Below are 16289 nucleotides of genomic sequence, written 5' to 3' on the forward strand. Positions count from 1 at the left end.
TTGCCTTTGTGCTGTCTAAAGATTGTTTAGATTTTTAGAGAGATTTTAGGGTGACCATTCGATTCTTTCTCCTTTTTAGTTAAACAATCCTTGTTTATGTGATTTGTCATTTGTTCTAACTAATTATTTCTATGCATCTATAAGATAATAGTCGGAGGGTTTTTATTTGATATGATGATACTTGAGATAATTATAGAATGTGCTATTGAGCTATTTTCAAACAACCAAAAAAGAGCAAAGATTCTTCTACCCTGATAACATTAGCTGTTGGCTTTCACGATATCATTGTTATAAGAAAAAGAAAAAAAATTCGCATTAGTTAGTCCCAGATGTGGTTGATTATAATATTGATGAGTAGTCTACTTAAATATTTACGTTTTCATTCACTACTTAAACATGTGATCATATAATGTCTTACAGTGATTTAAACTTAAAACAACACCAGAAGACAGTGGACTCGTGTATGTGCTCATTTTCAAATCAACTCATATTTCTCCCATATGTTAACCAATTTATTGATGCAGCACATTCAGAAGACTAGAGCTAATTAGTAGTCTACTAGCGATAGATATATAATTTAGTGTTATTGTGCATTTCTTTAAACAGTAAAGAGATGAGCAGTGATTAAAGATGATAAATAACACACATGTGAGTAGGAAATGTACGTATCATATGGTTCTAGTGACGACATGATTCATTAGAAACAAAACCTTCTAAAACCGCAAGGCTTCTTGTTTTTGGCTTGCGGTTTCGTTGATGAACTTACAACCTCAGGAGGAGGAGGAGGAGGCAATGTGTCTTGCGTGGGCTGTGTCTCGGTTTCATTTGCCGGAGCCTCAAGTTTATTGGGTGGTGGCTTCAAGTTTGGATCTTTAAACTCGACTCCATAGTCCATTGTCAACAGATGGATGCCTGTCTTCACTAGCATCTTCATGAGTACTCCAATTTCAATGTTCCCACATAAATATACCATCTCTGTTGGTGCATCTATGGTAAATGACACACCTGAAGCCAAACCCACGAATCAAGGAAAAAAACTAAAGCATTTTTCCAAAAATTGGTTGATGATTTAGAGAAAATTTGTGAACCTTGGATGGTCTTCAAAGCTCCTATGATTCGCTTATCCCAACCTTCTTCTAATGTGTTTAGTTCGAATCTACATCTCTGCAAAAGCCAAAAACACAACACATTTTTAAAAGCCATTAATAAGTGTTGCAAGTAGTGCAAAGAAGAGAAGCTGTGCGATATATAAAACCATGAAGTGATTATTTGGTTTCTGGGTTCCTTCTGGATTCTCTTCATATCCATAATCCATTCGGTAGAGCATAGTGCAAGTTCTCGCTTTATATAATTTCTTAATGAAGACCAGAGGATCAACTTTTCCATGTAAATACATCAACGCTACATCAACTTCGCCATGTAAATTCACCAACATACTGTTTGGTACCACACTAGTGGAGACGGCTAAACCTATCGATCATGTTTTGAGAATAACAATAAAGTGTTAATAAGTCTTCTCTCAAAATCTTGTGCCTTGATTGATAAGAAGATCCTTAATAGTGAAGAGTCCTACCTTCAATGTCCTGAAATATTTTTGTCCAAATCTTTTGCCAACCTTGGAGTCCAGTTTTGACAAGCAAAACACACGACTGTTCATAAAGTTACGCAGGAGCTATTAGAGGACTAAGATCAAGAAAATTATCGACAATTTCTTGGGAAGGAAGTTAAAACATAAACAAGAAAAAGAAACAAAGAATTCTTACCAATTGAGGAGCCTGCATCGTTTCTGGGTTTCTAGAGCTGTTCTTTTGTTTGTCCTAAATTCTAGATTCATGAACAGCTTGCCCTTCGATAGGCTACATATTGTTTGAAAAGGAAAACCTTAGATAAATGGAAACTATGCATAATAGATAACTAGAATAAGTTAAAAAAAAAAAAAAAAATAGCTTGGTAGTTTTCTGCAGGTTGGTTGACTAGAGTTTATCAACGATAAAATTCCTTTTCTTTTGTCTTTGTTAGATTCGGCTTATCAATCAAATGTTAAGTGTTTTGCTTTAGATTCTATTTGCTTATTTGGTCAAGCAGCTTCAGAATCTTGGTAAATAAAGCATGCTATGGCACTTCAGAAGCCACAGGTCGATGACAAGTCTGTTACACCGCATTGCTGCATAGCTCAATGTCCCTTGGTTAGCTACGAGCACAGCAACTCCCTGAAATATACTAGTAAAGTAGTCTATTCCTATGGTCCAACCACTGGATGATCAATCATGAAAAAGATCAAAGACGAAGTATTCAAAGTCTATATCTTCTGGTAAATGTATACAAACATCTCAAGGAAAGAAACAAAAAATCGCAAAAAACAAACATTATTTGAGTCTTCATTCAAAGTCAGATTATATAAACATACATCAAAACAGGTTGGAGAGCTGAATTTGCCCATCAGATCATAGAGGATCTGGATCCCGGGAAAGATGGTCGATTGTAACCCTTCGCATTGACCTAACCATCAATTCATGGGAAGCTCGGATTCTAGCAAGCCTGCTCTGCATACTCTGAAACACAGGATGGCCTATTGCCTCACGCACTCTAGCATAATGCTCTTGGTCTTCAGAGAAATTAATAAGTGCCTCGGCTGCATTGTCCCTAAGCCCTTCCGACTCATCTCCCAACCATTCAATAAGAATTGGTATCATACCTGAATCGGAAAACGCCTCACGGTCATTCTCATTGTAACTCAACTGAGATATAGCTGCAGATATCCTCTCCCTGAACTCACGTGACCCATTTCTCACAAGCTCGATCATCAAAGGAATCGCGCCAGACTCTCTAATAACAGACACAGAATGGCTATAACCCGCAAGATCCCACAACACATCACAAGCTGCAAACTTGGCTTCCCTATCTCCTTCTCTCAAGATCCTCACCAGTTCTTCAGCTATCAAAACAGCATTACCTTCAGCTACAGCTAGTATACAGAACACATCTTCTGCAATATCTTTCCCCATGGGATCTCGTCCCGAGAGAAGCTCCACGTACAAAGGAATGGAACCAGCTTCAGTGACTGGCCTAATGTACTCGGTCTGAGCAGATATGATCCCTAAGGCATTAGCAGCTAAAAGCTTTGCCTTTTCATCTCCATCTCGAAATAGATCCACAAGTGCTGGAATCACTCCTGCTTCAACCAGCATTCGCCGTGCTCGTCTAGTAGTACCAGTCAATCCAATTGCATGACAAGCTCTCTCTCTTGACGCCAAGTTCCCAACTTTAGCCGCTTCTACAAGAAACTTAACCCCTCCTGTATGAACAAGAACGCGTCTGCTCTCTCGTATCGTCGTCAAGGCACTAAGGATCTCTAACAAATACCATCTACTTGAATCTTCTTCCCAAGTATTCAGCTCACGAATCACAATCTCTAAACCACCTAACCTAGCCAAGCCAATTCGAATCGAAGATCCAAAAGTAACTAAACTCCACAAACATTTCACCCAAACCCTTCGGAACTCATGACTATTAGTAGTATTCGGCTCAAGCAACAACCCTAACAAGCCAGCAGTGACACCGCACCTTCCCATCAACATCGCGAATCCGCCGATTTCGCCGCCGCGACAGGCGATACAAAACAAGCAATGAGCGGCGGCTGCTTGAACGGAACGGTTGGGATCATCGGAGACACGGAGAAGACCGGCGAGGATCGGGATTACACTGGATAGAAAACACTCGGGTACTCGATTCGAAAAATCCGATAGCTTTAAAACGGATCTTACACGAATTGGAGCAGGACCAGACGAAATCGCCTCTTCGAAGCGATTAAACTCGGTTTCCCAATCTGGGTTTTCAAAACCTCTGCTACCACTCTCCGTGTCTGAAGGATCCATTTTTGCCCAAAACCTCGGAATATGATGAAGCTGCTACTGTGCTATAGAGGAGAACAAAAGCACGAGATGCTCGAAAAGAAGACGAAAATGGCGATTTACTCGGGATCTACAAGCAACTACAGAATTGAAAAATTGAATTATGCCACGTCGGTTTTGACCAACCCTCACTTGCTACATATGAAGAAACCTCAGTTACCCGGTTTAGAGTGAATGTACCGAATTAATTCGAATAGATTGATATTTGGTTACTGGTTTTCTCGGTTTTTACGTTAACATATTACATCGATGCCATTGGAAAACAGCACACGTATAAACAACACAATTTTTTGCTTTTTAATCTACAACATGAATTAATTTTGAAGCTGTAACATTTGACTTCTTAAAGTCTAATGACTCAAGAGCCAAACTCTTTTCCATCGACAAAGTAACTTTCACGTATAGTCACTATTTGAACACTTTGCTCATGTCTTGGGAGAGTATATATTCTCTTATTATAGCAACATTTTAATCTATGAAGTTATTTCGTATCTACATTAAAACCACCAGCCGCCAGGCCCACCACTACATCTTCTGAATGATTTGATGCAATTCATCACCATCTGGCAAGCAAATTTTCAAAGGCTGAATCTCTCACCGGTTTAACCAGATGTAGATATTATGTGTGCTTCGGAATGCATCTACATAACCAAAAGTTTATGGTTCTTACTGGGCAAAGCATGTAATTGCGGAAAAAAATTTAGGCAGATATATATATATATATAGAGGTTTTTGCTAAAAATAACCCAAAACTTGATTTTGAATACAAAAGTAGACCCTTGAAAAAATATTTGGCAGAAATAACCTAAAGGGATAGTGAAAAGACCATTTAATCCTGTATAAGTAAACAAAAAATGGATGTCCTAATTACCGTTTACTCCCTGACGAAGTCTACTAAAATGAAATGAAGTCTAATTTTATCTAAATGAAGTCTACTAAGTAATTAAATCTGTAAATTTAATTAAAAAATTTATAAAAAAATATTTTGGTATGAAATTTACCATCATAAATTCCGTAATCGTAACCTAAATGCACAAAAATTATATTTTCACATTGGTAAATGGAAATGTATGTTTTTAAATTAAGTAGAAGTAAAATTATTATTTAGGTTTTTAAAATTGTAGACTTCAATATCTATTTTAAGTAGAAGTCTACTAAACCGAATAAATTAACCTAACCGAAATTTAAACCGAAATTAAACCAAAATTAAACCAAAAATATCTATTTTAACCGGAAATTTTATCCTACTATAGAAACCAACGAATCCTCGTAAAACCCTAATTTTCCCAAAGAGACTCTCTAATTCGGCTTTTTTCCTCTGGCCTCCATCGCCTCTCTCACGATTTTTTTCGAAGCTCAGAGATCTGGAGAGATTTTGAGTTCGTTTTGTAAGAATCAAGGGCTTGAGGATGCTTAGACTTAAACTTATGTGTTGAGGTTATACGAATCCGCAGCATGTTGGCCCGGTTCCTACCGTCTACGCTTACCCTCAGTACCAACAGGTTAGTGGGTTTGATAATTCTGAGTGTATTGATTCATATTCATATTGCATGTTTGAGATTTGGGGTTCAGATTAGGGTTTTCGAAATCCCTCTGCTTTGACTTTGGAGTTTTTGCTGTTGAGATAGCATTGAACCTGACTCATTCCACTAATCCTCAGCGAAAATGCGCTCACTTCACTTATTCATCTTCATCATTATCAGTAAGAAGAAATCTTAGATTTTTGATAAAGTTTTTGTGCATACGGTGTAACTAATCAGGACTTCTCATTCATTATCAAGGTCTTGTTAAAGCTTCGGAAAGCAACGATGGGTTTTGTTCAGCGCCTTCGATCGCTGAATCGGACGAGATATCAAAACTCGTTTACAGGAAAGTAATGAGTCCAACACTTTCTCCTTCGTAGCATACTTAATCTGTAGCATACTTAATCTGTTTTACTTACCACAAATCGTAGCATACTTAATCTGTTTTACTCGTTTTTAGCTTCGTGACATTAAAAGTTCGATACTTTTGCTGGTTATGTTCGAATAGGGTTGATTCACATTTCTAGTTAGAGATAGGATTACTTGGATTATTGCTTAATCCGAGAGGATTTCTTGCTCTTGTCTTGCAAAAAGCTCTTAACTTTTGATCAATTAGGTGGTAACATGGAATCATTCAAGTTCAGTTCCATGGATACAGATTCGTTTCTTCCTGATAGTCGTCCCTTTGTATATTAGATGAGTTTTCCTGATCGAATTTGGGATTGAGTATTCTGCATTTGGATCTGTATAATAAGCTGAAAAAATCTGACTCTGTTGCTTTGTAGACTTGCTGGGTTTCACACATTAGGGGCATATTTGATCACACCGGCAATGGGTTCCCATTTTGTCATGTACTTTGCGAAAATGAAAGGTGTGAAGAAAAGATCAAGTTCTTGAGAAAATGAAAGGTGGTAGCTTCATTTGCTTTTTAACAGAAACATGAAGGAAAATGTAGAAAGTGTGATCTTGTTGTTTGTTTTCCTTTGTATGTTGGCTTCACAATATATACTTCCTTATGGTTTTACTCTGATAGAAGCATTGTTGTTGTACAGATCTAGCTCAGGAACTCAGTAGATTTTAAAAAAGTTTTATTGTCTACTGATGAAAGAAATTATATCTCATTGGTTGACTAAACTCTGTTCCATCAGATCTTGTAATCAAAAAACTACTTTGTATAGTTAACTTGTGATTTACGTTAAAATGTTGTTAACACTCTTTTAAAATTCTGATGTAAAAAACAAAAAATAAAGATTTTACAGAATTCTGTTTTAACAAAAAAAAATTCATCAAAGAGTTCTATTGCTTCTTCTAAAATAAAAATTCAACAACAATTTTCTTAGAGCCAAGAGAAAATATGCTTGAATCTGGTAGTGAGTAAGTAAGTTAACACCACCAACTCAGGCTTTTTATCCACCATTTCAATAAATTTTCTAAAGGTACAATGTGTAATGGTATCTATTGGTCATCATTTGTAATGAGCATAAGTGTATTGGTCATGTTATGTATTTTTATCACCTAAGACAACACATTATATCTAAAGCCACATAAAAGAACATTAGTAGACTACACGACGAAGTCTACTTTGATAAACTAAGTACCTAAAAAATCGAAACTTCTGATTCAATAATAAATATCCAATGAAATGAAATAAAATTCACTGGATAGTTCAATCACTTACTAAGAAGCAATTCTAAACAAAAAAATTTGAAAAATAGTTTATAAATTTGCTAAAAACGCGTTTTTAAAAAAACGTCAAAAGTAGACTTCTAAAGCAGACTTCGAATGTAGACTGGAGGAGAAGTCTACTTTGATAAGCTAAGTACCTAAAAAATTGAAACTTGTGATTGAACAATAAATATCCAATGAAAAAAAAAAAATTCAATGGGTAGTTCAATCACTTACTAAAAAGCAGTTCTAAACCAAAAAAATTGAAAAATAGTTTATACATTTGCTTAAAACGCGTTTTTAAAAAAACATAGGAAAGTAGACTTCTATAGTAGACTTCAATTGTAGACTGGAGGAGAAGTCTACTTTTTCATCGAGAAGTCTACTAATGAAATCTACTTAAAAAAAAGGTCATTTTTGCAATTGACCAATCTGTTGACTTTTCCTTCAGTAGACTTCAAAAGTAGACTTTAGGCAAAAAAAGTTACTTTAGCAATTGACCAATGCGTTGACTAACATAGTAGACTTCTATTGTAGACTTCATGTAAGAGTAGACTTCTCTGGCAGTCTACTTTTGAAGTCTACTTTTTAAATAGAAGTCTACGGAACAAAATAGGTTATTTTTGCAATTGAATTTTTTTAGTAGACTTCACGATGAAGTCTACTCAAAAAAAGATTCCTTCCAAGATTGACCGAACACAATAAGTAGACTTCACAAAGAAGTCTACAAACTGTAGACTTCTTCGGGAAGTCTACTGAAGTTTTTTGGGATTTTTTAATTTTTTAATTTTTGAAAAACAGAAGTCAAACACTAAAATGACCTATACGTTTTTGGTCAAACTACAAAAGTAACTTTAAAGTAGACTTCGTATGCTGACGTAAGCAGTTGACTTCATACGGAAGTCTAAATCAAAAAGTCAAAATACGGTCAACTACAAAAATAACCTCTTTTCTTTAGTAGACTTCTTGAGCCTTCAAACGAAGTCTACTAAGCTTTTTTTGTTTTCAAAGGATGTCGAGTAGACTTCTCGTGAAGTTTAACGAAGTCTACTTTTAAAAAGTCAATTGCAAAAATAACCTTATGTTGACTAGTAGACTTCACAATACTTCACGAGAAGTCTACTTTCGCGATATAAAAACTGAAATATGGAGAAATTGAAGTGCGACGATTACCTTTTACAAAATTGAGCTCGGCTACAGTTCTTTTAAGCACCCAGAACTCAGAATATCAACAAAAATAAGCAACCCAGATGTTAAGTAACCAGAAATCACCGAAAATGCATGACTTTTGGCATTGTAACTTAGCCCAGATGTTTTGGAGAAGAAATTATGAAAGAATGAGGAAGGTTATGAGTGAATGAGCTTAAATATTTACTGATTACAGCTTTAAAATTGGTTGATAAGCATTTATTCCATTTTCATGGTTGTTCATGGTGGTTGAAGGTATTGAAGACGATGACATTCTCGTAATTAAAAAGTCTTTAGAAGGTCCAAGAAGACTTTAGCCAATTAAAGAAAAATCGAATTATTAGATGTATAATGACATTTTCGTTAATAGTTTAAGTGGGAAGGATAAAATTGTGAGAAAATGGCCAAAGTTGGAGAGAGAAAAAAAAGAGGTTAGTTTTGTGTTTGACTTTGAAATATGGGTTAAATCTGAAACTCTCCCTATATATATATGCATTTGTGACCTAAGCAAAAAAATTTACATGTATCATGCACCATCATATCTCTACCAAAAAATAATAATAATAATCTGATAAGCATTAAGAATCAAAACAAAATTGTGCTAATACTGTCAGCAATATATTGAAAAAAAAAAGACACTTCACTACATACCAAACAAAATGTATCATGATGATATAACTACTTATAAGCAAAGTAAAAAAAAAAAAAAAAACTCATGTAGCTATAAAACCACATGCGTTATCAAAGGCTCATATGTATTTGACAACATCAAACCATATGAAATTCATGTACTACTTAATATCTGTTATCTTACTACTTTATAAATCCTATTTCATTCTAGGTTTTTTTTTGGGTGGTTGGTTAAACCAACAACATATACCACGTCAATTTTGTCTGTTGACAATGTAATCAGCGAGAAACAACAAAGGAGCCACCTTGTCTGAATCAAACCCTTGAAGATGTTCCCGCGCTTCTCTGTTCAATCTCTCGGCGTATTCCTTCGACTTCTCCACTCCCATCACCTTGGGATACGTTAACTTTCCGGCGATCAAATCTTTACCGGCGGTCTTCCCCAACTCCTCCGACGTCTTTGTCACGTCAAGCACATCATCCACAACCTGAAACATTAACCCAATGCATCTCGCGTAACTTCGAAGTCTCTCAATCTCTTCATCAGACCCACCTCCCATTATACCTCCTATAACAGCTGCCGCTTCAAGCATGGCCGCCGTTTTATGAATATGTATAAACTCAAGATGCTTCAATCCCACGTCATCATTTTCCTCCAAACTCATACCTTCTCCGGCAAGATCAGCCGCTTGACCCGCCACGAGTCCTTCTGTTCCCACCGCTTTTGCCATCTCCAAAATGGCCCTGAGTACCTTCTCTGGAGAGGATGTGGATGATGTGGCCATCTTCTTCACAGCCAAAGCTATGAGTGCATCAGCGGTCAAGACGGCTATACCTTCTCCAAAGACTTTATGGTTGGTGGGTTTTCCACGTCGAAGGTTGTCGTCATCCATACAAGGGAGGTCGTCTTGGATGAGAGACGAAGCGTGTAGCATCTCAATAGCACAAGCAGCGGGCATTGCGGTGGATTCTTGGCCGCCTACGAGCTCGCATGCAGCCAAGCAAAGCATTGGTCTTACTCGTTTTCCACCGGAGAGAAGCGTGTACCTCATGGCTTCACGGATCTTGAGTACTGGCTCGCAGAGAGGAACGGCCTCGTCTAGTGCTTTATTGACGGATTTAGCCTTATTGACCATATAAGACATGAAGTCAAATTTATTGCGTGTGACCGAAGTTAGACTTTGGATGTTAAAGTGACGGGTCAGTCTGTATGCAGACGTAACTTTAGTGTAACGAGGCTGGAATCTCCAAAACAAGAATTTGACAGAGAGAAAGATGGAAATGAGAATGTAAACAAGAGTTTTTTTAGTTTCCATCTTTGGCTTTAGTTTGATGTGTTTTAAAATTGGAATGCTGATACTACATTTATAGGAGAGTTTGTGGAAGGGAATAGGGTTAAATAAATAAATTATTCTCATGTATTTGGTTCTTGAAGAGATTCAATGAATTTATCACAAAGTGGAAAAAAAAAAAGCTTATCCCTAGTTGAATTTTGTTACATGAATTCATAGATTACAGCGTCGAGAGAAAGCTGGATTGGCCGGCCGTTAACATTTTTAACAAACGAAAAGAACATATATCTCATTAATTAGTCCCATGTGGTTGATTGAAGTTGAGAAGTAGTAGAAACAAACAACTGGTTACCCTTGCATTTACTCCTTAACAGTTGATGCTTATATTCATAAAAACATTTTTTTTTTTATCAACCATCATCTATATATAGCCAAATACATGCAAAACGCTATAATTACTTCTTTTTTTTCATGCTTTGCAGGTAGAAGTTAATGTTTACCCATGTTACTCAAAATGACGGATCGGAGACACTTTAATATATACAACTACACTTATGCCATTTAATAATAACACATATTCACTTGACCAAGAGAGACGAGCGTCCGCAATACATAAATTGCCAAGAGTAAGCCTTCACATAATATTTATGAAAATATATTGTAGACCCAAGAACCCTCTAACTAAACTCATTCAGTAGCAAACTATTACTTACCACGAAGAGTAGATGAGTCTAGATTCGCATCAGGAGTTATGTTTTAGAAAAGTAATTTTTGTGAATAGTGAGGAGCTTGTCTTTCTTGTTTACAGTTAGTTGTACCCCAGATTGTGTATGTACTCGGATCACAAAATTAATTTTCCGTTTTGAAGAATCAAACTTTAACTGGTTGCAGAAGATGAAGCAGTCAAACCCACTCTATTTTTCAACAGACGAGACATAATTAATAGCTACTTAAAAAAATACTCGGATGCGTTCGTTGTAGACAATTTATGCTTAGGTTTTCCTATAAGCATGCGGAGTTGTGTTTAATCTATTATATTAAAATAGAAGCAAATTTAGTGTTTGTTTCCAAACATTCTTAAAGTTTTTTTAAAAATATTTTATATATATATAAATTTAATTTCGAAAGTTAGATATTAATTTAGATAACTAAAAATTTCCTTAAATATAGGTTATATCTATATTCTATAGATATTAATTTAAATAGATTTCCTTAAATATAGGTTAGATTTAATTTAATATTTGAAATTTAAATAAAATTTTCAGAATGACACATATGATTAAAAAATATCTTATTATATTTTTTAATCATATTCTATCAGATTAAAATTTCACATATTAAAAATAGATAAATATTAATATTATATAATAATTTGATGGGACAAGTTAAGTTTTTTTGTTAGGTTATGAAAGCATGGATGATATTAAGAGAAAATTATTTTAAAATTAGTAATAATTATATTATAAAGTAATATAAACGGGCGGATTAGAATTATGGTATTATAAACATGATTTTTTGTATTAATAAAATGAGCGAGTTAGAAATATATTTTTATAATAACAGTTACTTTTTAATTAATAAAATAATCTGGTTTAAATTATATTTTTATGATCATGATGGTCATAATAATACTGAAAAAATATATATATCTAAACACAAATTCTTTTTATAGCACTTATTAAAAAATTATATTTATAAAGAAAAAATAAATTTTGATTAAAACAAAATTCCCGTGCGGATGCACGGGGTAAAATCTAGTTATAAATAACATTCACACTCAAATAAATCTACAATATAAAAGCTATAAATTTGAATAAAAATGTAATATAAGCTACACACCCATAACAAATTTCCAACAAAAGAAAAAACATGAATGTGATAAATGGGAAACTTTTTGAGTTTTGTTAGAAATTAGTACTAAATCAGAAAACAAAAAAATGTTTATATATAGGAGTTTAGAGAGGAAGATAAAAAGTAATTAGTAGGTCTACCTGCAAAGCAGGAGCTGGTCGTGGCATTATTCGGCAAATACACAATATCCCAAATCCAAATTGATTATAGCCTTATAGGAAAAGAAAGTGAGAAGCTCATAGATGCTTTTGTTTTCAATCTATAATGTTGAAAAGGCTCCAAACTAGACTGGACTTTCAAAAAAAACAATGTTTTCAGATATAGAGTGGGCACAAAATTGAAATTTGATTGAAACCAAATATAGAAATGCGAACCAAAATGTATAAGCTAAATCAGTTAATATCACTTGTTTTTTTTCATCATTCATTACTTTTTTTGCTCTTTACAGTTTCATCTAGTAAACTTTCAGAATGTCATGTCAAATGAATAGTACAAATTGATAGACTTTAGTTATCCTACTTTGAACATGGAGAAACAAAAAGAACAATATGTTCAAGACGAAAAACAAAAGGATAGTTAGACACGTCACATATAAACAAGGGGAAATCTTAGACAACAGAAATAGAAGAACCAAAAAAAAAGAGTCAAAGAACCGCATGACTTAATCACATGGACAAGTGAAAGCCACTGGGCCATTAATTAAGTATTATCCTCTCTATTGAATACATTAATTTGTATCAAGCTTTTGAGCATTAGTAACTTTTTTAAAATATAAAAGTAAATAGCAATTTGCCACATTAGTTTTGTCTATTGGCAATGTAATCAGCGAGAGACAGTAAAGGAGCCACTTTATCTGAATCAAACCCTTGAAGATGTTCTCGTGATTCTCTATTTAACTCCTCAGCATATTCTCTCGACTTCTCCACTCCCATAACTCTCGGATACGTCAGCTTCCCGGTGATCAAATCTTTACCAGCGGTCTTCCCCAACTCCTCCGACGACTTCGTCACGTCAAGAACATCGTCCACCACCTGAAACATCAACCCAACGCATCTCGCATAACTTCGAAGTCTCTCGATCTCTTCATCAGAACCACCTCCCATTATACCTCCCATAACTGCCGCAGCTTCAAGCAACGACGCCGTTTTATGAATATGTATAAACTCAAGATGCTTCAAGCCCACGTCATCGTTTCCCTCCAAACTCATCATCTTTTCTCCGGCAAGATCCGCCGGAGATCGTCTTGGATAAGCGACGATGCATGGATCATTTCGATCGCGCAAGCCGCGGGCATAGCGGTTGACTCGTGGCCACCTAGGAGCTCGCATGCTGCGAGACAGAGCAATGGCCTGACACGTTTGCCGTTAGAGAGCAGAGAGTATCTCATCGCCTCGCGAATCTTGAGTACTAATGGGTTGGTACGGAGTGGAACGGCGTCGTTTAGTGCCTTGTTGATTGATTTGGCCTTATTGGCCATATAGGAGATGAAATCAAAGCTCTCACTTGGGTTTGGGGCAGTCAAGACTCTGCGATGGTGGAGACGTGACAAAGATGCAAGCGCAACAGTAAACGCATTGTTACGTGATCGCATGATTTAAAACAAGAAACGCAATAGAGGAGCTAGAAAGATGAAGATTGAGAGTGAAACACTACAGCTTCTAAGGTGATTTTAAGGTTCCAACTCTGGTATGAGGTTTTGTTTCTGTACGTACATATTTATTATTAGAAAACATAACCTTAAAAAAAAAAAAAAAAAAAAACCTTAAAAAGACGCCAAAAGACAGTGGAAAATGGAATCTTAATTAAACGTGCTCATCTCCGAATCAAATCACGTTCTCGAAATTTTTAAGGTACTGATAACGCTAATTAATATCAACTAGTAATATTATATTAGGAAAACTTGCTACATGTTAAGATTCATAATATTATTTATCAAATGGCAATTTGCTGAAGTAATATATTATCATCTGTCGAAATGGATACCGCAAAACGTTTTGGTTCGCGTATATGGATATGTATCAACATTTAACACAGTAAATAATAATATGAAAATTTGAGATTATAAATCGAACGTTAATTTCTATGAAGCGAGTACATTTGATAAATTCAAGACTCGGGAGTTTATTCAGGTTTTGAGATGGATGACACATCTCTGAGAATTTGAGGAGGAAGACCAATATAAAACTCACACAAAAAATTCAAAAAAATGCAATGGACTATGGTAGGTGAGCGAGGTAATAGAGGACATGGTGGTCGAAGAGGCTGAAGCCATCTAATTAGGAGTCTCTAGAAATTTTTTCCTAGATCTGCGTACTTAAATTGTAGTTTTCTCCCTCTACCTAAACAACTTTATTTAACTACATAGTCTGAAACCCATATCATTGTAATACTTCACTTGTGCATTTTCATGGAACACATTTATCTGTCATTGACTAACCAACCTCCTTGAGGAATTGTACTTTGTCACGTCAGTTTTGTCTGTTGACAATGTAATCAGCGAGAAACAACAAAGGTGCCACCTTGTCTGAATCAAACCCTTGAAGATGTTCCCGCGCTTCTCTGTTCAACCTCTCTGCATATTCTCTCGATTTCTCCACTCCCATCACCTTGGGATACGTTAGCTTCCCGGCGATCAAATCTTTACCGGCGGTCTTCCCCAACTCCTCCGACGACTTCGTAACGTCAAGCACATCATCCACAACCTGAAACATTAACCCAATGCATCTCGCGTAACACCGAAGTCTCTCAATCTCTTCATCAGACCCACCTCCCGTTATACCTCCTATAACAGCCGCCGCTTCAAGCATGGCCGCTGTTTTATGAATATGTATAAACTCAAGATGCTTCAATCCCACGTCATCGTTTTCCTCCAAACTCATCCCTTCTCCGGCAAGATCAGCCGCTTGACCGGCAACGAGCCCTTCCGTTCCCACAGCTTTTGCCATCTCCAAAATGGCACGGAGAACCTTCTCTGGAGAGGAGGTTGATGATGTGGCTATCTGCTTCACAGCCAAAGCTATGAGTGCATCAGCGGCCAAGACGGCTATACCTTCACCAAAGACTTTATGGTTGGTGGGTTTTCCACGTCTAAGGTTGTCATCATCCATACAAGGGAGGTCGTCTTGGATGAGAGATGAAGCGTGTAGCATCTCAATGGCACAAGCAGCGGGCATTGCGGTGGACTCTTGGCCGCCTACGAGCTCGCATGCAGCTAAGCAAAGCATTGGCCTTACGCGTTTTCCGTCCGAGAGAAGCGTGTACCTCATGGCTTCACGGATCTTGAGTACTGGCTCGCAGAGAGGAACGGCTTCGTCTAGTGCTTTATTGACGGACTTTGACTTACGGAGCATATAAGACATGAACTCAGTTTCATTGCTTTCAGCCGTCAGAGTGTGGCTGGTTGGATTAAGGTGGCGGGTCAGCTGCGGCGTAGACAAAACTGTAATGTAACGAGTCCATAGTAATTTCCAAAACAAGATTTGGAGAAAGAAAAGGATGGAAATGAGAGTGTAAACGAGAGCTTCTTGACTTTCCATCTTTGGATTTGGTTTAATCTTTTTTGAAACTGGAATGTTGATACCATATTTATAGTGTAAGGGATTATGGATTAATTATTAAGTCAATCACGTTATTGATTTTTTGAAGCAATTAAATAACTTAACACACAATGCAAAACAGCTTATCTCTCGTTGTAAGTTTTGATACTTCATGTGAAGGTTATATGGATTCATTGATGGTAGCATCAGGGCACGTTGGGAGCGGATAGGAAGCTGTTTGGCTTGCACGCTAACATTGTTAATTATATGAGAAGAAAGAAGAACATGTATGTCATTACATAGCTAGTCCCATGTGGTTGATTGGTACTGGAAATTCCATACATAGAGAAATTCAACATTGAAAGTGAAAAGATATATCTATTCTTCATAAGGAATGAAGGAGATAGAGAAAAATGGAGCATATTGATTCCAACTTTACGAGTTATTTTGGTTTTTTACCTTATGTATGTACTGCAGTGATTTAAGCTTGAAAACAGCTTAAAGAAGGTGGATACCGGAATCTTAACGTGATCATCTTCCAATTAAATCAAAATCAAGTTTCTCCAAATTTTTAGCCATTTATTATGTGTGTACACCAGAGCCGCGAAAGTTAGTAAGTGATTTCACTTTGGTTGGTTCACCTATTCCCTGAAGATTTTTCCTTCCAAAATTCAAAAATTTGAGAGTTCATTG

The 16289-nt window shown here is 36.1% G+C and overlaps 4 protein-coding genes and 1 pseudogene across 6 annotated transcripts; all 5 read right to left on the reverse strand.

Moving 5' to 3' along the window:
- Window positions 1–697: 697 nt before the first annotated feature.
- Window positions 698–1781, reverse strand: LOC18024895. The gene is made up of 5 exons (XM_006406350.2): window positions 1764–1781; window positions 1574–1649; window positions 1256–1470; window positions 1089–1164; window positions 698–1005 (listed from the first exon to the last, which is right to left on the reverse strand). Exons 1-5 carry the CDS (start codon window positions 1779–1781, stop codon window positions 698–700), a joined length of 693 nt encoding a protein of 230 aa, XP_006406413.2.
- A 501-nt stretch (window positions 1782–2282) lies between these two features.
- LOC18024896 (U-box domain-containing protein 4) lies at window positions 2283–4011 on the reverse strand. The gene has a single exon (XM_006406351.2). The coding sequence runs from the start codon at window positions 3873–3875 to the stop codon at window positions 2445–2447; it is 1431 nt and encodes a 476-aa protein (XP_006406414.1). The 5' UTR covers window positions 3876–4011; the 3' UTR covers window positions 2283–2444.
- Window positions 4012–9171: 5160 nt separating this feature from the next.
- Window positions 9172–10233, reverse strand: LOC18024897 (geranylgeranyl pyrophosphate synthase 10, mitochondrial). 2 transcript variants are annotated; one of them, XM_024159680.1, is made up of 2 exons: window positions 9585–10233; window positions 9172–9494 (listed from the first exon to the last, which is right to left on the reverse strand). In XM_024159680.1, the coding sequence occupies exons 1-2, from the start codon at window positions 10231–10233 to the stop codon at window positions 9172–9174; spliced, it is 972 nt and encodes a 323-aa protein (XP_024015448.1). The 2 variants fall into 2 exon arrangements, with proteins under 2 accessions (XP_024015448.1, XP_006406415.1); XM_006406352.1 differs by having other exon boundaries at window positions 9172–10233.
- Window positions 10234–12857: 2624 nt separating this feature from the next.
- LOC18024898 lies at window positions 12858–13651 on the reverse strand (annotated as a pseudogene).
- Window positions 13652–14528: 877 nt separating this feature from the next.
- Window positions 14529–15596, reverse strand: LOC18024899 (geranylgeranyl pyrophosphate synthase 10, mitochondrial). 2 transcript variants are annotated; one of them, XM_024159458.1, is made up of 2 exons: window positions 14936–15596; window positions 14529–14857 (listed from the first exon to the last, which is right to left on the reverse strand). In XM_024159458.1, exons 1-2 carry the CDS (start codon window positions 15594–15596, stop codon window positions 14529–14531), a joined length of 990 nt encoding a protein of 329 aa, XP_024015226.1. The 2 variants fall into 2 exon arrangements, with proteins under 2 accessions (XP_024015226.1, XP_006406417.1); XM_006406354.1 differs by having other exon boundaries at window positions 14529–15596.
- Between the last annotated feature and the right edge of the window lie 693 nt (window positions 15597–16289).

The sequence above is a fragment of the Eutrema salsugineum genome, unplaced genomic scaffold (genome assembly GCF_000478725.1).
Source record: "Eutrema salsugineum unplaced genomic scaffold, Eutsalg1_0 scaffold_13, whole genome shotgun sequence".
NCBI lineage: Eukaryota > Viridiplantae > Streptophyta > Magnoliopsida > Brassicales > Brassicaceae > Eutrema > Eutrema salsugineum.